This window comes from Bufo gargarizans, chromosome 2, assembly GCF_014858855.1.
Source record: "Bufo gargarizans isolate SCDJY-AF-19 chromosome 2, ASM1485885v1, whole genome shotgun sequence".
NCBI lineage: Eukaryota > Metazoa > Chordata > Amphibia > Anura > Bufonidae > Bufo > Bufo gargarizans.
The window spans coordinates 511,086,639-511,107,987 of record NC_058081.1 but is presented as its reverse complement, the minus strand read 5'-3'; the positions used below and the strand labels follow the sequence as shown (position 1 = coordinate 511,107,987).

The window sequence follows — 21,349 nt, the reverse complement described above, 5'->3', positions numbered from 1 at the left end:
CTCAGCTAGCCTCACACCTGCAACTAGTTCTTTCAGGATAAAAGCCCTTAATCAGAGAAAAGCAGATGAGAACAACATTTCTAGTTGCGCGGCATTAGGGGGAACCTCTGGGTGGGTACTATTTCTATTATTGAGTCCAGTTGGTATACATGACGACTACTGTAGGCAAGACAACATTTCTGGGTAAAATATACCATACCCCTGACTTAAACCCAATCGAACATTTCTGGAGAGACCTAAAAATGGCTGTCTACTCATGGTCCCCATCCAACCTGAGAGAGTAGATCTGCAGAGGAGAATGGCAGAAAAGCCTTAAATCCAGGATTACAAACCTTGTGGTATCAAACCTAAGAATACTGGAGGCTGTAATTGCTGCCAAAGGTTCTTCAACTAAGTCCTGAATATTTATGTCAGTACCAGATTTTTGTTTTTCCTTCTCATAAACTTTGAAAATTCTGTCTTCACTTTCTCATTATGGGGTATTGAGCACAGATTTATGGTAAAAACTTCATTTTTTTTATTTTAGCACAAGGCTACAACATAATAAAATGTGAAAAAAAAGTGAAATGCATAGAATTTTATATACACAGGTCCTTCTCAAAAAATTAGCCTATTGTGATAAAGTTAATTATTTTCTGTAATGTACTGATAAACATTAGACTTTCATATATTTTAGATTCATTACATACAGCTGAAGTAGTTCAAGCCTTTTATTGTTTTAATATTGATGATTTTGGCATACAGCTCATGAAAACCCAAAATTCCTATCTAAAAAAATTAGCATATCATGAAAAGGTTCTCTAAACGAGCTATTAACCTAATCATCTGAATCAACTAATTAATGCTAAACACCTGCAAAAGATTCCTGAGGCTTTTAAAAACTCCCAGCCTTGTTCATTACTCAAAACCGCAATCATGGGTAAGACTGCCGACCTGACTGCTGTCCAGAAGGCCATCATTGACACCCTCAAGCAAGAGGGTAAGACACAGAAAGAAATTTCTGAACGCATAGGCTGTTCCCAGAGTGCTGTATCAAGGCACCTCATTGGGAAGTCTGTGGGAAGTAAAAAGTGTGGCAGAAAACGCTGCACAACGAGAAGAGGTGACCGGACCCCGAGGAAGATTGTGGAGAAGGACCGATTCCAGACCTTGGGGGGACCTGTGGAAGCAGTGGACCGAGTCTGGAGTAGAAACATCCAGAGCCACCGTGTACAGGCGTGTGCAGGAAATGGGCTACAGGTGCCGGATTCCCCAGGTCAAGCCACTTTTGAACCAGAAACAGCGGCAGAAGCGCCTGACCTGTGCTACAGAGAAGCAGCACTGGACTGTTGCTCAGTGGTCCAAAGTACTTTTTTCGGATGAAAGCAAATTTTGCATGTCATTCGGAAATCAAGGTGCCAGAGTCTGGAGGAAGACTGGGGAGGGGAGATGCCAAAATGCCTGAAGTCCAGTGTCAAGTACCCACAGTCAGTGATGGTCTGGGGTGCCATGTCAGCTGCTGGTGTTGGTCCACTGTGTTTTATCAAGGGCAGGGTCAATGCAGCTAGCTATCAGGAGATTTTGGAGCACTTCATGCTTCCATCTGCTGAAAAGCTTTATGGAGATGAAGATTTCATTTTTCAGCACGACCTGGCACCTGCTCACAGTGCCAAAACCACTGGCAAATGGTTTACTGACCATGGTATTACTGTACTCAATTGGCCTGCCAACTCTCCTGACCAGTGGCGTAGGGATCGCCATAGCAACCATAGCAGTGGCTATGGGGCCCTACGCCACTAGGGGCCCGCCCGTCCGGACCGCATCATTTTTTTTTTTTTATACATCACAGCACTCACAGGCAGCCAGGGGGCCGACCGCCTGCCCAGTGTAGCGGTCCAACATGAGGTAGGCCGGCGGATGCGGTGGAGGGGGCCGGAACGGGGGCGTAGCGGAGGCGGAGCCAGGCTGGCACCAGCGCCGCCCGCAGACTGCAGTGCAGGAAAGGAATGAATTTCCCCGCCCCCTCCACCGCCTGAGTCCGCCTCCTACTAACTAGAGGGACTGGGTGGGAGGACTCAGGCGGTGGAGGGGGCGGGGAAATTCATTCCTTTCCTGCACTGCAGTCTGCGGGCGGCGCTGGTGCCAGCCTGGCTCCGCCTCCGCTACGCCCCCGTTCCGGCCCCCTCCACCGCATCCGCCGGCCTACCTCATGTTGGACCGCCCGCGCCCCGCCCACTACACTGGGCGCTTAGTGGCCCCCACTCCTCAGCAATGCCATGATCTCACCTAGTAATGACACAGTGTGAGCCCTACAGCTGTCCTCCGCCCGTCCCCGGCATTGTCATCACCGTGCACACACCATTTCCCGCCTACTAACTTGAATTGTAAAGCTCCTATCACAAAGCAGCTCGACTTCCGGCAGACGTCACATGACAGGAATGACGTAACGTGAAACTGCTCTATTAGATTCCTATGGTTCACACTCCTGCTGAGATATGAGGTGTGTATGTACAAGCAGGACTGTGCAGACTGCAGTAATCAGCATGCATGACTCCATCTATCTATCTATCATATATCTAATCTACAACCCCCTCCGCTCATATTTAGTATTTTGTTTAAACAATTTTTTTCATGTTTTTCATGTTTTATTAAATGGGGGGGGGGGGGGGTTGTTACCTGTCCTGCTGTGGGGAGGAGGGACTGGGAGTGGGACTATGGAGGGAGACTGGTCCCTGCTAAAACCTACTACTGCTGTCACTGGATGGCACAGAGGGGTGATGGCACCTACTTCTCCAGGCTGCCTGTGAGGACCAGACATCAGCTGTCTACAGGAAAGGTAAGTGTCTGTCTGTAGAAATAGTGCCTGTCTGTAGAAATAGGTGTATAACTACTTGTAAGTTCATGTGTATGTAATGTGTGTGTGTGTATATATTACACAGTATATATGTCCATATATGTGGTGAGTGCGTATGTGAGTCTGTCCATGTATGTGGTGAGTGCCTGTATGAGTGCGTCCATGTATGTAGTGAGTGCCTGTATGAGTGCGTCCATGTATGTAGTGAGTGCCTGTATGAGTGCGTCCATGTATGTAGTGAGTGCCTGTATGAGTGCGTCCATGTATGTAGTGAGTGCCTGTATTAGAGCGTCCATGTATGTGGTGAGTGTATGAGTGCATCCATGTATGTGGTGAGTGTATAAGTGCATCCATGTATGTGGTGAGTGCCTGTATGAGTGAGTCCATGTATGTTGTGAGTGCCTGTATGAGTGCGTCCATGTATGTGGTGAGTGCCTTTATGAGTGCGTCCATGTATGTGGTGAGTGCCTGTATGAGTGCGTCCATGTATATGGTGAGTGTATGAGTGCGTCCATGTATGTGGTGAATGCGTGTATGAGTGCGTCCATGTATGTGGTGAGTGTATGAGTGCATCCATGTATGTGGTGAGTGCCTGTATGAGTGAGTCCATGTATGTTGCGAGTGCCTTTATGAGTGCGTCCATGTATGTGGTGAGTGCCTGTATGAGTGCGTCCATGTATGTGGTGAATGCGTGTATGAGTGCGTCCATGTATATGGTGAGTGCCTGTATGAGTGCGTCCATGTATATGGTGAGTACGTGTATGAGTGCATCCATGTATGTGGTGAATGCGTGTATGAGTGCATCCATGTATATGGTGAGTACGTGTATGAGTGCATCCATGTATGTGGCGAGTGTGTGTATGAGTGCGTCCATTAAGTTTGGGAGGGGCCCAGTCAGTTCTAGCTACGCCCCTGCTCCTGACCTGAACCCCATAGAGAATCTGTGGGATATTGGGAAGAGAAAGTTGAGAGACGCAAGACCCAACACTCTGGATGAGCTTAAGGCCGCTATCGAAGCATCCTGGGCCTCCATAACACCTCAGCAGTGCCACAGGCTGATTGCCTCCATGCCACGCCGCATTGAAGCAGTCATTTCTGCAAAAGGATTCCCGACCAAGTATTGAGTGCATAACTGAACATAATTATTTGAAGGTTGACTTTTTGTTGTATTAAAAACACTTTTCTTTTATTGGTCGGATGAAATATGCTAATTTTTTGAGATAGGAATTTTGGGTTTTCATGAGCTGTATGCCAAAATCATCAATATTAAAACAATAAAAGGCTTGAACTACTTCAGTTGTGTGTAATGAATCTAAAATATATGAAAGTCTAATGTTTATCAGTACATTACAGAAAATAATGAACTTTATCACAATATGCTAATTTTTTTAGAAGGACCTGTGAGTTCGTGTGTATATATATATATATATATATATATATATATTATATACACACACTCCTTCTGCTCTGTAACATGCTGTCTGTAGACTGCATTGTATTTTCAAGGTGAGAGGTTATTTTTATATCAGAATGAGCCTTTGTGTGCTTTTAGATTGGCTGAATGGGCAACAATCCACTTTATAACAAGTCGATTGGCGCTTATTTAAATGCCTCCGGACCGCCTAACGCAGATGTGCGGTCTGGAGGCGGCAGCGCTGCGCAGAGTCACGCATATACGCTTTATCTCGCGAGACGCGAGATGACGAGATTTGCCGGCCCGCGCATGCGCAGTTCGGGCCGGCATTTCGTCAAGGGGGGTCGCGTCATCAGCTTGCCAGCCAATGATCGCGGCTGGCAAGCTGATGATTTTTAAAAAAAAACAATCAAGTGCGAGATAACAGATCATATTAGTAAATATGATCTGTTATATGGCTGCCCTGCTCCTCTGCTGGTCCTTTTCGTCGGTTGGATCCAGCAGAGGAGCACGCTTCACAGTGAGTAGCACCAACAGTACACATTAGCCCCAGATCACCCCCCTGCACCCCAATTAACCCTTTGATCGCCCCTATCAATCACTAGTGAAAGGAAAAAAGTGATCAATGCAAACTGTCACTTTTTTTTTTCACTGGTATTGACCGTTAGGTTTTAGGGATAGTTTAGGCCCCTTGGTTAGGTAGTTTAGGGATCGGTTAGCGCCCAGCCCACCGCACCGCAGTCACTGATTCGCTGATTAGCGTATCGCTAATCAGCATTTGTACTTTTATAGTATCTGGAAGTGATCAAAACTGATCACTGTCAGATCTATAATTGTATTAGTGTCACTTTAGTTCGCCCTCCACCCAAAACGCAGTGTTTGCCCGATCAGGCCTGATCGGTCGCCCACATGTGCGTTCGCCCACACCCGCCCCACCGCAGTGACAAAAAAAAATATATTTTTTGATCACTGCACATTCACTTTACACGCGCTGAGGCGATAAAAAAAATCAGTTTTGATATTTTTTATCAACTGCAGCGGCCTCTGGTACTTCGCTAGCCTCCCCTTTGTAAGACAGGCTTGCTTTTTTTCTTGGGTAGTCTCAGGGAATACCCCTAAATTTAGTTGCCCAAATGTCAAACAGGGGGTATTCTTCTGAAGAGGCCTACAGGCTTCTGACCCAGTCGGATGAGGAATGGGAACCCTCATCTGATGAATCTAGCGGGTCAGAATACGAACCTGTAGAAAGCAGTGGTTCTCTGACCCAAAGTTCGGACAAGGAGGCTGAGGTCCCTGATAGCACGAGGCGTACCCGGCCCCGTGTCGCTAGACCACAGGGTGCGCAGGATCCGCTTCAAGAGCAGCAGAGTGGGGCTGGCGCTGTCGGATTAAGTGGTGAGGCATACACCAGCAGCGCAGCCCTCCCTGGACCTAGTACCAGCACTGCCGTACAACCTGGTGAAGTGGCGAGCACCAGAAGGGCAGTTGAAGCTGGTACGGTCGCACGAGCAGTAGTGACCCCGTCGCAGCCACCGCAAAGACGGGCCCGTAGAGCCCCTAGAATCCCAGAGGTGCTGGCAAACCCTGATTGGCAGTCCCCAACTTTAGCCGCACCTGTAGTTCCCCCTTTCACTGCCCAGTCTGGAGTTCGGGTTGAGACAGCTCAGATCGGTTCGGCCCTGGGATTTTTTGAGCTGTTCTTGACTGCGGAGCTCTTAGACGTAGTCGTGGCCGAAACAAACAGGTATGCCACACAATTTATAACCGCCAACCCGGGAAGCTTTTATGCCCAGCCTTTTCGGTGGAAACCAGTCCAAGTTTCCGAATTTAAAACTTTTCTGGGCCTTCTCCTCAACATGGGTCTAACTAAAAAGCATGAATTGCGGTCATATTGGTCCACGAACCCAATTCATCACATGCCCATGTTCTCTGCTGCTATGTCCAGGGCACGTTTTGAGGCCATCCTGCGTTTCCTGCACTTTAGCGACAACACCGCCTCCCGTCCCAGAGGCCACCCTGCTTTTGACCGGCTCCACAAAATTCAGCCCCTCATAGACCATTTCAACCTGAAATTTGCAGATTTGTATACCCCAGAGCAAAACATCTGCGTAGACGAGTCCCTAATACATTTTACCGGGCGCCTTGGCTTCAAACAATACATCCCAAGCAAGCGCGCCCGGTATGGGGTCAAATTGTATAAGCTCTGTGAAAGGGCCACAGGCTATACCCATAAATTTCGGATCTATGAGGGAAAAGATCAGACCCTGGAGCCGGTCGCTTGCCCTGACTACCTGGGGAGCAGTGGGAAGACAGTCTGGGACTTGGTGTCACCCTTATTCGGCAAGGGGTACCATCTTTATGTGGACAATTTCTACACAAGTGTGGCCCTCGTTAGGCATTTGTTTCTAGAACAGATTGGCGCCTGTGGCACCGCGTGAACTAGTCGCGCGGGCTTCCCCCAACGGCTCGTTACCACCCGTCTTGCAAGGGGGCAGAGGGCCGCATTGTGTAACGAAGAACTGCTTGCGGTGAAATGGAGAGACAAGCGTGACGTTTACATGCTCTCCTCCATTCACGCAGACACGACAATACAAATTGAGCGAGCAACCCGTGTCATTGAAAAGCCCCTCTCAGTCCACGACTATAACCTTCACATGGGAGGGGTGGACTTCAATGACCAGATGTTGTCTCCGTATTTAGGTTCCTGCAGAACCAGACGCTGGTATAAGAAGGTGTCTGTATATTTAATTCAATTGGCTCTGTATAATAGTTTTGTTCTCTACAGTAAGGCTGGGAGAACTGCATCCTTCCTCAAATTTCTGGAAGAGATCATCGAGAACCTCCTGTACCCAGGAGGTTCCGTGGCCCCATCCACCAGTGTAGTTAGCCGTCTACACGAGCGACATTTCCCCAATGTCGTTCCTGGTACCTCAACCCAACCGTCACCCCGAAAAAGATGTCGTGTCTGTAGCAGGAGTGGAATAAGGCGTGACACCCGCTATTTCTGTCCTGACTGTCCTGACCACCCTGCCCTATGCTTTGGAGAGTGTTTCCAGAAGTACCACACACAGGTACACCTAGCATAGGGATCACATCTCACCAGGACAGGCACACAGGGCTATTAGGGCCCATTCACTCACAGCTGCTGCAAACGTCTCCTTTTACCTGGGACAAAGTGCATAACGCACTTCGCCACATCTTTGGGCGATTTGCGCTTTGCACATTGACCCATGGGGAAGGAGAGGTTTGTTCTATAAAAGGTAAAAAAAAAAAAAAAAAAAAACACACCAGTAAGCAAAAAGGTTAATGTTTAGTTCAAAAAGTTAAAGTTTATATGTTCTTTTCCAAAGTTAATAAAATTATTGCGTTGCGGCCTGTTTTTTTTTTTTTTTTTTACCTTCCAGGTGGACCAACCGATCGACTAGCTGCAGCACTGATGTGCATTCTGACAGAAACATTGCGCTGCTGTCAGATTACACGCAAGTCTGTGTATGCGGCGCTGCAAGATGAGATTTCTACTCTGCAGTAAAAGATACGTTTGCCAAGGCATACGAGCTGATGAGGAGGTGGCGTTCCTATGCTTTGGCAAACACTTTGTATATATAAAAAAAAAAATCCCGGCAATGATTTATTCATCCACATCGATTGATGTGAATGGAGAAATCTGTGCCGTTCATTTTCCCAGAGGCTGAACGGAAAAAAAAATCTCATTACCTGTATGCTCAATATAAGGAGAATAGCAGAAACTCCTAATGCTGGCCATACATGTAATGATTGCGGAGACCCTCAAATGCCAGGGCAGTACAAACACCCCACAACTGACCCCATTTTGGAAAGAAGACACCCCAAGGTATTCGCTGAGGGGCATATTGAGTCCATGAAAGATTTAAACTTTTGTCCTAAGTTAGCGGAAAGTGAGACTTTGTGAGAAAAAAAATAAAAATAAAATCAATTTCCGCTAACTTATGCCAAAAAAATAAATTTCTATGAACTTGCCAGGCCCCTCATTGAATACCTTGGGGTGTCTTCTTTCCAAAGTGGGGTCACATGTGGGGTATTTATACTGCCCTGGCTTTTTAGGGGCCCTAAAGTGTGAGAAGAAGTCTGGGATCCAAATGTCTAAAAATGCCCTCCTAAAAGGAATTTGGGCACCTTTGCGCATCTAGGCTGCAAAAAAGTGTCACACATGTGGTATCGCCGTACTCAGGAGAAGCTGGGGAATGTGTTTTGGGGTGTCATTTTACATATACCCATGCTGGGTGAGATAAATATCTTCGTCAAATGCCAACTTTGTATAAAAAAATGGGAAAAGTTGTCTTTTGCCAAGATATTTCTCTCACCCAGCAGCCTTTTTGCAGCCTAGGTGGGCAAAGGGACCCACATTCCAAAGTGCACCTTTCGGATTTCACCGGTCATTTTTTTTTACAGATTTTGATTGCAAACTACTTCTCACACATATGGGCCCCTAAATTGCCAGGGCAGTATAACTACGCCACAAGTGACCCCATTTTGGAAAGAAGACACCCCAAGGTATTCCGTGAGGGGCATGGCGAGTTCCTAGAATTTTTTATTTTTTGTCGCAAGTTAGTGGAATATGAGACTTTGTAAGAAAAAAAAAAAAATCATCATTTTCCGCTAACTTGTGACAAAAAATAAAAAGTTCTATGAACTCACTATGCCCATCAGCGAATACCTTAGGGTGTCTACTTTCCGAAATTGGGTCATTTGTGGGGTTTTTCTAATGTTTGGGCATTGTAGAACCTCAGGAAACATGACAGGTGCTCAGAAAGTCAGAGCTGCTTCAAAAAGCGGAAATTCACATTTTTGTACCATAGTTTGTAAACGCTATAACTTTTACCCAAACCATTTATTTAGCGAAAAATTTATATATGGATGTCATTTTTTTTTTGCAAAATTTTACAGCTGAAAGTGAAAAATGAAATTTTTTTTGCAAAAAAATCGTTACATTTTGATTAATAACAAAAAAAGTAAAAATGTCAGCAGCAATGAAACCGTATTTTTCCCCCTATAAGACGCACCGGCCCATAAGACGCACCTAGGTTTTTGGGGAGGAACATAAGAAAAAAATTATTTTTAACCAAAAGGTGTGCTTTTGGTGGGTTTGGAACTAATGGTGGTCTGTGGGTGGCACTATTACTGGGGATCTGTGAAGAACACCGTTATGGGGGGATCTGTGGATGACAGACACTGTTATGGGGGGGATCTGTGCATGACGGACACTGTTATGGGGGGGATCTGTGCATGACGGACACTGTTATGGGGGGGATCTGTGCATGACGGACACTGTTATGGGGGGGATCTGTGCATGACGGACACTGTTATGGGGGGGATCTGTGCATGACGGACACTGTTATGGGGGGGATCTGTGCATGACGGACACTGTTATGGGGGGGATCTGTGCATGACGGACACTGTTATGGGGGGGGATCTGTGCATGACGGACACTGTTATGGGGGGGGATCTGTGCATGACGGACACTGTTATGGGGGGGGATCTGTGCATGACGGACACTGTTATGGGGGGGATCTGTGCATGACGGACACTGTTATGGGGGGATCTGTGCATGACGGACACTGTTATGGGGGGGATCTGTGCATGACGGACACTGTTATGGGGGGGATCTGTGCATGACGGACACTGTTATGGGGGGGATCTGTGCATGACGGACACTGTTATGGGGGGGATCTGTGCATGACGGACACTGTTATGGGGGGGATCTGTGCATGACGGACACTGTTATGGGGGGGATCTGTGCATGACGGACACTGTTATGGGGGGGATCTGTGCATGACGGACACTGTTATGGGGGGGATCTGTGCATGACGGACACTGTTATGGGGGGGATCTGTGCATGACGGACACTGTTATGGGGGGGATCTGTGCATGACGGACACTGTTATGGGGGGGATCTGTGCATGACGGACACTGTTATGGGGGGGATCTGTGCATGACGGACACTGTTATGGGGGGGATCTGTGCATGACGGACACTGTTATGGGGGGGATCTGTGCATGACGGACACTGTTATGGGGGGGATCTGTGCATGACGGACACTGTTATGGGGGGGATCTGTGCATGACGGACACTGTTATGGGGGGGATCTGTGCATGACGGACACTGTTATGGGGGGGATCTGTGCATGACGGACACTGTTATGGGGGGGATCTGTGCATGACGGACACTGTTATGGGGGGGATCTGTGCATGACGGACACTGTTATGGGGGGGATCTGTGCATGACGGACACTGTTATGGGGGGGATCTGTGCATGACGGACACTGTTATGGGGGGGATCTGTGCATGACGGACACTGTTATGGGGGGGATCTGTGCATGACGGACACTGTTATGGGGGGGATCTGTGCATGACGGACACTTATGGGGGGGATCTGTGCATGACGGACACTGTTATGGGGGGGATCTGTGCATGACGGACACTGTTATGGGGGGGATCTGTGCATGACGGACACTGTTATGGGGGGGATCTGTGCATGACGGACACTGTTATGGGGGGGATCTGTGCATGACGGACACTGTTATGGGGGGGATCTGTGCATGACGGACACTGTTATGGGGGGGATCTGTGCATGACGGACACTGTTATGGGGGGGGATCTGTGCATGACGGACACTGTTATGGGGGGGATCTGTGCATGACGGACACTGTTATGGGGGGGATCTGTGGATGACGGACACTGTTATGGGGGGATCTGTGGATGACGGACACTGTTATGGGGGGATCTGTGGATGACGGACACTGTTATGGGGGGATCTGTGGATGACGGACACTTATGGGGGGGATCTGTGGATGACGGACACTTATGGGGGGGATCTGTGGATGACGGACACTTATGGGGGGGATCTGTGGATGACGGACACTGTTACAGGGGGGGGGGGATCTGTGGATGACTGACACACTGTTACAGGGGGGGGATCTGTGGATGGCACTGTTACAGGGGGGGGAATCTGTGGATGGCACTGTTACAGGGGGGGGGGGAATCTGTGGATGGCACTGTTACAGGGGGGATCTGTGGATGGCACTGTTATATATGTGCCATCCACAGACCCCCCACCCCATAACAGTGGCATCCACAGCCCCCCAGCCCATAACAGTGGCATCCACAGACCCCCCCCCCCCCTTAACTGTACCATCCACGGATCAGCTCGCCCACCCGCCGCCGCCCCCGCCTCTGCCGCCCCCAGTATACTAATATTAAATGTCTTATTCGATTAAAATGTATTAGATATGCCCCCTCACTCCTAAATTGCTAATCGTACCTTACATCCTATTCCTAGCTTCTGTAATGCAGGCTGGGCGGCCGGCGCGTCACTCGCTGACGTCACTTGCCTGCGCCGCCTGCTTCATTCATAAAGTAGGCGGCGCAGGCACGTGACATCAAGGAGTTACGCTGCCGCCCGCCCTGCATTACAGCACCTAGGAATAGGATTTAAGGTCCGATTAGCAATTTAGGAGTGAGGGGGCATATCTAATAGATTTTAATCGAATAAGACATTTAATATTAGTATACCGGAGCGGCGGGGCTATAGTACATTGATTGCACCGCCCCGCCGCTATTCCCGGCCCCCAGCTCCTCCTCCCAGTCCCTCCCTCGGCCCCCGCTCACGCTACATTGCATCCAGCGATGTTAAATTGTCAGCATTCGCCCCATAAGACGCAGGGGCATTTCCCCCCGATTTTTTTGGGGGGAAAAGTGCGTCTTATGGGGCGAAAAATACGGTACCACCAAATGAAAGCTCTATTAGTGAGAAGAAAAGGAGGTAAATTCATTTGGGTGGTAAGTTGCATGACCGAGCGATAAACGGTGAAAGTAGTGTAGGGCAGAAGTGTAAAAAGTGGCCTGGTCATTAAGGGGGTTTCAGCTAGCGGGGTTGAAGTGGTTAAAGGGGTTCTGCACTTTGTTTAAACTCACGATCTATTCTCTGGATAGATCATCAGCATCTGATCGGCGGGGGTCCGACACCTGGGACCCCCGCCGATAAGCTGTTTGAAAAGGCAGCGGTGCTCCAGCAGCGCCACGGCCTTCTCACTGTTTACTGCAGGCCGAGCGACATCACGACTAGTATCAACTGGCCTGGGTGGGGCTAAGCTCCATTCAAGGGAACGGAGCTTAGCCGTGCCCAGGCCAGCGATACTAGTCGTGACGTGACTGGGCCTGCGGTAAACAACGAGAAGGCTGCGGTGCTGCTGGAGCGCCGCTGCCTTCTCAAACAGCTGATCGGTGGGGTTCCCGGGTGTCGGACCGCCGCCGATCAGATGCTGATGATCTATCCAGAGGATAGATCGTCAGTTTAAACAAAATGCCGAACCCCTTTAAATAAGCGCCAATCGACTTGTTAGAAAGTGGATTTCTAATAAGCAAAATGAGGGCCGCAATGCAGGAACATCGTCCGTGGGGCAGCCGCAGCGGATCGCAGACCCATTCACTTGAATAGATCCGCGATTCAGCCGTTCCGCAAAAAGATAGGACATGTTCTATCTTTTTGCGGAACGGAAGTACGGGACGAAACCCCACGGAAGCACTCCGTACTGCTTCCGTAGGGTTCCGTTCCGCATCTCCGGATTTGTGGACCCATTGAAGTGAATGGGTCCCCATCTGTGATGCGGAATGCCCGCGGAACGGCACCCGTGTATTGTGGATCCGCAAATGCGGCCCGCAATACGGCAACGCCCGTGTGAAAGAGGCTTTAGCATTGGAGTCTATAAGAAATGTGGTTTCCTGTGGAGTCCTGCTACAGACAAGGGTTCCATAGGAAACACTATGCAGCAGCCTCCTGTCATTCTCTATGACAGGGGCTGCTGCACAGAAGCTCCGGCTCCTCCGATCGCCGCATTACTGGAAGTGCACGCTTCCGTTATTTCACATGCCGTGGTCAGGATCGATCACTGCATCTGGAGTGTTAAATGTCCATGACAAGCATTATCGGGTGTCTGCTGTATGAGTGGCACTCCTGACATCTTTAAAGATCTGGCCAGCGCCATACTAGTACAGCGCTAGTCGGGGATGCGATAAGCAAGGACACAAAAATACTGCAAATATATCAAGACAGGACAACAAAAAGTGGGCACCACTAACATCAGACTGAAGGCTCATGCACATGAACATATTTTTTTCCGTTCTGTTTTTTTTTTTTACAGGTCCATATGCGGAACCATTCACTTCAATGGGGCTTGAAAAAAAACGGAAATTACTGTGTGTATTCCATGTCCGTATGTCCTATTCTGGTTACAATGGACCCCCCCCAAAAAACAAAAAAAAATTATAAAACACGGACGTGACACGGACTCGAAGACTATAATGGGCATGATAGATCCGTGAACACAGACAAAATAGGGCATGCTTCTGTAATAAAAGAACAGAAGCTAAAATATGGATGTCGGGTGGGTTGAGCATAGTGCGCCAGACCTGGCGGAAGCGTCGCTGAGGTGAGGAAGGCGGCACTGTAGACAGGGAGGGGGCGATTAAGACTGGGAAGGAGGCGCTGGGCACCAGACGGCCGGGCACCCTGTATTAACGGACATCCCCTTGGGCACCTTAGGTAGGCGATTGACAGGTTATAAAAACCAGTTTTTTGGGCTAATAGAGCCACAAGCAGGTTTAATAAGGCCAGTTTAGGATTCGTGTTATTAGTACGGACATGGCCATATGTTTAGCTTATAGAGCTAAAATCTCATGACAGAATACATTTAAAGAGGACCTTTCATGAACTTGTAGTAAGTGAGATAAATATCTGTACCTGCGGGGTACCGCTGCTGTGCTGCCACCCTGCCTGTTTTTTAAAAATAGCGCTCCTGCGCCCCGTTATGGCCCCCCGCAAATTTCACGCTCAGTATGCTAATACTAAGCATCGGAGCAATGGGGAGGAGACGCAGTCTTTGGCCTCATGCACACGACCGTTGTTCTGTTCCGCATCTGAGCTGCAGGAGCGCTATTTTAAAGAACCCCGCAGGTACAAATATTTATTTCCCTTACTACAAACCAATGAAAGGTCCTCTTTAAAGAACTTGTCCAGGATTAGAAAAATAAATTGCTGCTTTCAACTACACCTGTCTATGATTAGTGTCTGGTATTCCAGCTCAGCTGCAATACCACACGCAACCTGTGGACAGGAGTGGTGCTGTTTTTTTTAAGAAAGCAGCCACGTTTTTCCAATTCTGGACAACCCCTTTAAAAAAAGGAATTCCTAGATCAGGTCTGTTATTAAAAACGAAGCCATGGGCCCTAAAGCTGATTACACCCCTCCCCCCAGGCTCAGAGTATACCTACATTACCATAATAGCCCTGACCCTGCTGTGCAGCCCCACACTCTCCGGTCTGCGACCTTTCCAAATGCAGCTCCCCTGCAGATGGGAACAGCAGTCCTCTGGGCAAGCAAAGAGTTAAATAAAGGACACTTACTGCCTGACGATGGTCAATGCAAATCTGGCCATGGCTAGAGGTCGGTACCAGCCTCATACATACAGCTCTGCATTGCAGGGCGACTACAGCTCTGATACAATGTGTCCCTGGTTTCCAGAGCACAGCCAATCACTGCGCCGCTCACAACGAGCTCCCTGCAGCAGATACCTAACACGGTTCCTGATTGGCTGGTGCACACAACGTGGACTTTGATTGGCGTCGGCGCGCTTCCTTCTGTGGGGGGGCTGGAGAGTGTAAATTGTGCGCTGTGGAGAAATGTCTCGTGTGAGGTAAGAGAAGTGACCGGCATGTGAGGACGATGAGGAGGTCCTCAGCTATTACCTCTCTGACTGGAGCTTGTTCACATACAGTTATATATTATTTGTCTTTTTATAATAACCTGCTGTAAACCACCAGAATATACACTTTATATACACCAGCCATTACATTAAAACCACTGACAGGTCAAGTGAATAACACACTCCTGATAATGGTAGCTGACCTGGTAGGGACTCAACTTGTAGCAGAAATTGCGGATCCCCAAAACATGGATACCGGCAGTGTGTGTTGCGCATTTTATGTAACGTCCTGCCCTCTATAGACCTGTCTTATCTTTGTCTGTAATACGGACAAGAATAGGACATGTTCTATTTTTTTGCGGGGCCGCAGAACAAACATATGGCTGCGGACAGCTCGCAGTGTGCTCTTCTCCTCTTCGGCCCCATTGGAGTGACCCTCAAAAAATGCGGATCAGATGCGGACCAAAAATACATTTGCGTGGGTATTGCCTTCAAAATTGCACAGCAATTGGCGAGTGCATGTGGGCGGGGTTTACGATGTCTAACATGTGTACCTACTAGGGGTGCCACCTTTCCCGAACTGACAAGGGGCAAATGATGATGGATTGATAACTGGTCAGGGCATCTCCAAAACATGGGGTGTTCCCTCTATACAGTGGTTATTACCTACCAAATGTCCAAGGAAGGACAATTGGTGATCCAGCAACAGGATCGTAGCCGCCCAATGTTCATTGATGCACATGGGGAGTGAAGAACTACTGTAGCACAAATTGCTAAAGAAGCTGCTGGCTGTGGTGGAAAGGCGTCAGAACACACAGGGCATCACAGTTTACTGCATATGAGGCTGTGGAGTCCATGCTGACCTCCCTTCACCAGCAAAGGCACCTACAACATTCATATGAGCATTAGAACTGGACCATGGAGCAATGGTAGAAGGCGGCCTGGCCTGATGAATCACATTTTGGACGGCTGGGTGGATGTGTCACTTACCTGGAGAAGAGATGGCCCCATGATTTCATATTCAACAACTTAACATTAATAAATATTATAAATAAAGACATACTACCGATTGTGGATAAAAATGGCTTTATTAAATGTGGGGGGTAACCAATAAATATGACCAAAATTCATAAATCATTAACCCTTAAAATTCCAAATATATTAATAAAAGTCCATTACTGAGCAATCCTCTGTCCACCCTGAAGAGCGACTAACCCCCCCCCATATTCAACAAGACCGCAACAAAAAAACGGGAGGGAAGGCGGGGGGTGATCGTCTTGTTTGAAATCTTCACACGCTGACAGGCTCTGCGCGGTGATTGACTTCTATAAATACCTCAAACTTCCCGCCAGAGGTGGCCCATAACCATGGAGGACATAGGACACATAATGACCCAACCATAACTTTAACTAGTAAATAAGACACCAACCACTTTATTGGAAAAATTAGGCTTTATTATGGGGTTACAGAAATTTAATGAACCAGTGAATCTTTAATAAACCATGAACCAAGATCAAGTATTAGACCAATAAAACCAATGACCACCAAGTCCACCCAGCATTAGCTGGGTGACTTTTGCCCCCTAATAAGCAACACGACAGAAAAAAGGGAAGGGTGGACGGGGCTCAGTTCCGGATCTTCTTAACACTGCAGCAGCTGATAGCGATGTCCCATCTTTTATTTCCGCAGGGGTTTAAGCCACAGGACTGTCAACATCCAACACAGGTCATCTTCTTGACACCTGACAGCTGTAAACATCAAACATCTGACAGGACCAGCTGGATCCGGATAAAACCAGGTAAGACCTGTCATCATAGAAGGGGGGGGGAAGAAAGCAACTACCCAGAAATGCTGAAACCGCCAGAATATTAAAACCACCTGACAGGAAAAGTGCCCATGTCCCCATGTGTCCCCCAAGCGATCCGCTCTGGAGGGCCCCTGCAATCCACACTAAGGGATAAAAATAGCACAACTGGACAGCAACCAATTTGGCCAATTAAACTACTGTCCTTGCTTGCCCAGCAACCAGTCAGCAACCATTCTGGCCAATCCCCACGCTGTCCTTGTCGCCGGATAACTTGAACCTGAGGAGAAGGAGAAAAGAGGGAGGGGCAGAACCAACAAGACATATCGTGTCTTAATGACACCATGAGGGGCAAATGCCAATTCTTGCCTTTCCCCTGTCATGATGCATTATGCGAAAAAGACAAGCCAGCAGAGGCAGTGTGATTCTCTGGGCAATGTTCTGTTGGGAAACTTTGGGTCCTGGCATTCATTCACCTACCTAAATGTTGTACAGACAAAGTACAAACCTTCATGGCGGAGAGTATTCCCTAATGTTGGTGATCTCTTTCAGCAGGAAAATTGAATGGTTTTAGTAAGGACACAATTCCCAAACACATAGCCTGTTACATGGGTTCTAGGATGTGGATTTTTAACATGCATTTCAATAAGGCCGAATGCACACGGCCGTGAGCGGTCCGTGGAACCGCGGCCTGGATTTCTGCTAAGAGTAGGAGCGCACGGCGTCATTGGTTGCTATGATGCCGTGCGCTCCCTGCTGCCGCCACAGTACAGTAATACACTGGTATAGATCATACCAGTGTATTACTGTATTGCGGCGGCAGCAGGGAGCGCACGGCATCATAGCAACCAATGACGCAGTGCGCTCCTGCTGTCAGCAGGAATCCAGGCCACGGTTCCACGGACCGCTCACGGCCGTGTGCATTCGGTCTAAAGCTTTGAATTTAATAGAAGATACACTTGGATGCTGGACTCCATGGTGGCCATTTAGTAAGACCCGTGATTTAGACACCAGTCTTAATTTCTCTGCGTTGCTGGTGGATGCGCCAAAGTTATGAGGAGGCGCAGGACTCTTCATCATTTTGGTGTTTCCTCCAGCAGCCTGTGCAACATACTAAAATCTACGCCAGGTCCCTTGCTGGCATAGATTTAAAGGGGTTGTCTCACTTCAGCAAATTACATTTATTATGTAGAGGAAGTTAATACAAATACTAATGTATTGTGATTGTCCATATTGCCTCCTTTGCTGGTGGGATACATTTTTTCATCACATTATACACTGCTCATTTCCATGGTTATGACTAGGGTTGTCACGGTACCAAAATTTTGATTCGATTTCGATACCATAAAAAGCATTGCGATACTCAATACCATTCGATACTACGCAAAAGAAAAATAAAACGCCACGTGTACTCTGCATTTTATGAAACGTCCGGCCCTTAATAGAACAGTCCTATCCTTTTTTTTTTTTTGTGGGGGAAGGGAGGTGACAAAAAAAAATGGTGAATCGCGTGTTTAATTTTTTTTTCTCTGTTACGGTGTTCACTGCATAGGATATATTTTTTAAAGGGTTTCTGTCGCCAGAAATAACGCTATTAAACTAGCTGACATTAGCGATGTGCTAATGTCAGTTGAATCTAACTAGCCTATTCCTACTTGTATCTATGCCCCCTTTGCGACATCTGCTGTACATGTACATCCGATGCTGGGACTTTAAAGGGCTTCTGTCAGCCCACTAAACTGTTTTTTTGTTTACTAATAATCCCTATACTGCGAGCTCTGCATACATAAGTTAAATAATCATTTTGGTTCAGTAGAATTTGATAAAAAGCTATTTTTAAAATATGCAAATTACCTTGCTACCAGCAAGTAGGGCGGCTACTTGCTGGTAGCAGCCGCATCCTCCGAACCTAATGACGCCCCCTCCGCATTGTGATTGATAGGGCCAGGGAACGGAATCGTTCTCTGCTGGCCCTGCCTGTTTGCAATCAAAATACGGCACCTGCGCCGCGGCCGTACCTATCTTCAATCTGCGCAGGCGCACTGAGAGGTGGCCGCTCGCTCGGCCGCTCCATCCTCAATGCGCCTGCGCCGATGACGTCACATCTACAACCGGAAAAAAGCCTAAGACCTCCTGCAAATGACCGTATGGCTTTTTTAGCACTTGCGGTCCTCAAAAAAAGGATCCGCAAAAAAATACGGATGACATCCGTGTGCATTCCATTGCGGAACGGAACATTGGCCTCTAATAGAACAGTACTATCCTTGTCCATTATGCGTACAATAATAGGACATGTTCTATGTTTGAACGGAAATACGGAAATGGCAGGCATACAAAGTACCTTCCTTTTTTTTGCGGATCCGTTGAAATGAATGGTTCCAGTATACGGAACGCAAAGAATGGAAACGAAAAAAAAAAAAAAAGTTCATCCGCAGGAGGCATAAGGGCACGCATAGTTATTAAAGGGAACCTGTCACCTGGAAAAGACACAAAAACACATATTTTTTTCAAAAATGCTTTATTATGTAAAACTGAAACAAACAAACAAAGAAAGTAGACATATTTGATATTATTGCGTCCGTAACAACCTGCTCTATAAAAATAGCACATGATGTAACCTGTCAGATGAACGTTGTAAAAAGCAAAAATTAAAATGGTGCCAGAACAGCCATTTTTTGTTACCTTGCCTCACAAAAAACGTAATATAGAGTGATTAAAAATCATATGTACCCCAAAATGATACCAATAAAACTGCCACCTTATCCCGTAGTTTCCAAAATGGGGTCACTTTTTGGGAGTTTCTACTGTAAGGGTGCATCAGGGGGGCTTCAAATGGAACATGGCATCTAAAAAACTGTCCAGCTTTGTTTGGCTGTTAACCCTTGATGTGTAACTGTAAATGTATGAAAATGGAAAATCTGCCCAAAATTTCCATTTTCCTTTAATTCTTGTGGAACACCTAAAGCAGGCATGTCAAAACTGCAGCCCTCCAGCTGTTGCAAACTACAACTCCCAGCATGCCCTAATAGCTGTAAGCTATCCAGGCATGCTGGGAGTTGTAGTTTTGCAACAGCTGGAGGGCCGCAGTTTGGACATGCCTGACCTAAAGGGTTACCAAAGTTTGTAAAATCAGTTTTGAGTAATTTATGGGGTGTGGTTTCTACAATGGGGTCATTTATGGAGGGTTTCTACTATGTAAGGCCTCTTTCACACTTGCGTTGTCCGGATCCGGCGTGTACTCCACTTGCCGGAATTACACGCTGGATCCGGAAAAACGCAAGTGAAATGAAAGCATTTGAAGACAGATCCGTCTTCAAAATACTTTCAGTGTTACTATGGCAGCCAGGACGCTATTAAAGTCCTGGTTGCCATAGTAGTAGTGGGGAGCGGGGGAGAGGTATACTTACAGTCCGTGCGGCTCCCGGGGTGCTCCAGGATGACGTCAGAGCTCCCCATGCGCATGGATGACGTGCCATGCGATCACGTCATCCATGCGCGTGGGGCGCCCTGACGTCACTCTGGAGCGCCCCGGGAGCCGCACGGACAGTAAGTATACTGCTCCCCCGCTCCCCACTACCCTTTACCATGGCTGCCAGGACTTTAGCGTCCCGGCAGCCATGGTAACCATTCAGAAAAAGCTAAACGTCGGATCCGGCAACGCGCCGAAACAATGTTTAGCTTAAGGCCGGATCCGGATCAATGCCTTTCAATGGGCATTAATTCCGGATCCGGCCTTGCGGCAAGTGTTCAGGATTTTTGGCCGGAGCAAAAAGCGCAGCATGCTGCAGTATTTTCTCCGGCCAAAAAACGTTCCGGTCCTGAACTGAAGACATCCTGATGCATCCTGAACGGATTTATCTCCATTCAGAATGCATTAGGATAAAACTGATCAGGATTCTTCCGGCATAGAGCCCCGACGACGGAACTCTATGCGTAAACAAAAGAACGCAGGTGTGAAAGAGCCCTTAGCCCCACAAGGTGACTTCAGATCTGAACTCATCCTTAAAAAGTTGATTTTTGAAATTTTCTTTAAAATTTTAAGAATTGCTTCTAAAAGTCTAAGCCTTCTAACGTCCTAAAAAAATAAAATGACATTTGAAAAATTATACCAACATAAAGCAGACATATGGGGAATGTTAAGTAATAAATATTTTATGAGGTATCACTTTCTGTTTTAAAAGCAGAGAAATAGAAATGTTTAAAATTGCTAATTTTTCAAAATGTTTGATAAATTTGGGATTTTTTCATAAATAAAGGTGAAATATATTGAGGGTCATTTATCAATAATGGCGCAATTTGCGCCAAAAATATACTAACGTTACAAATCAATAATGGTTATTTGTTTCACCTCATATATCAAAAGGCGCACACCACTTGTAAAATGTGACTTTTTGAAATATCAACTTGATCATTCACCTATTTCTCTTCATTTGCGAAATTTTAACACCAATAGCACTAAAATGAAACTTTTTAACCACCTCAGCTCCTCTAGCTTAAACCCCCTTAATGACCAGACCACTTTTTACAATTCTGCACTACACTACTTTCAAGGTTTATTGCTCG

At 47.2% G+C, this 21,349-nt stretch overlaps 1 protein-coding gene across 1 annotated transcript in view; it reads right to left on the bottom strand.

Moving 5' to 3' along the window:
- TIGAR (TP53 induced glycolysis regulatory phosphatase) overlaps window positions 1-14,801 on the bottom strand; it is a 35,739-nt gene extending 20,938 nt beyond the window's left edge. Inside the window, exon 1 of the mRNA XM_044277944.1 lies at window positions 14,684-14,801. Within this exon, the coding sequence (XP_044133879.1) occupies window positions 14,684-14,715 (32 nt within the window). The 5' untranslated portion in view covers window positions 14,716-14,801. The remainder of the gene's footprint in view (window positions 1-14,683) is intronic.
- Window positions 14,802-21,349: the final 6,548 nt, after the last annotated feature.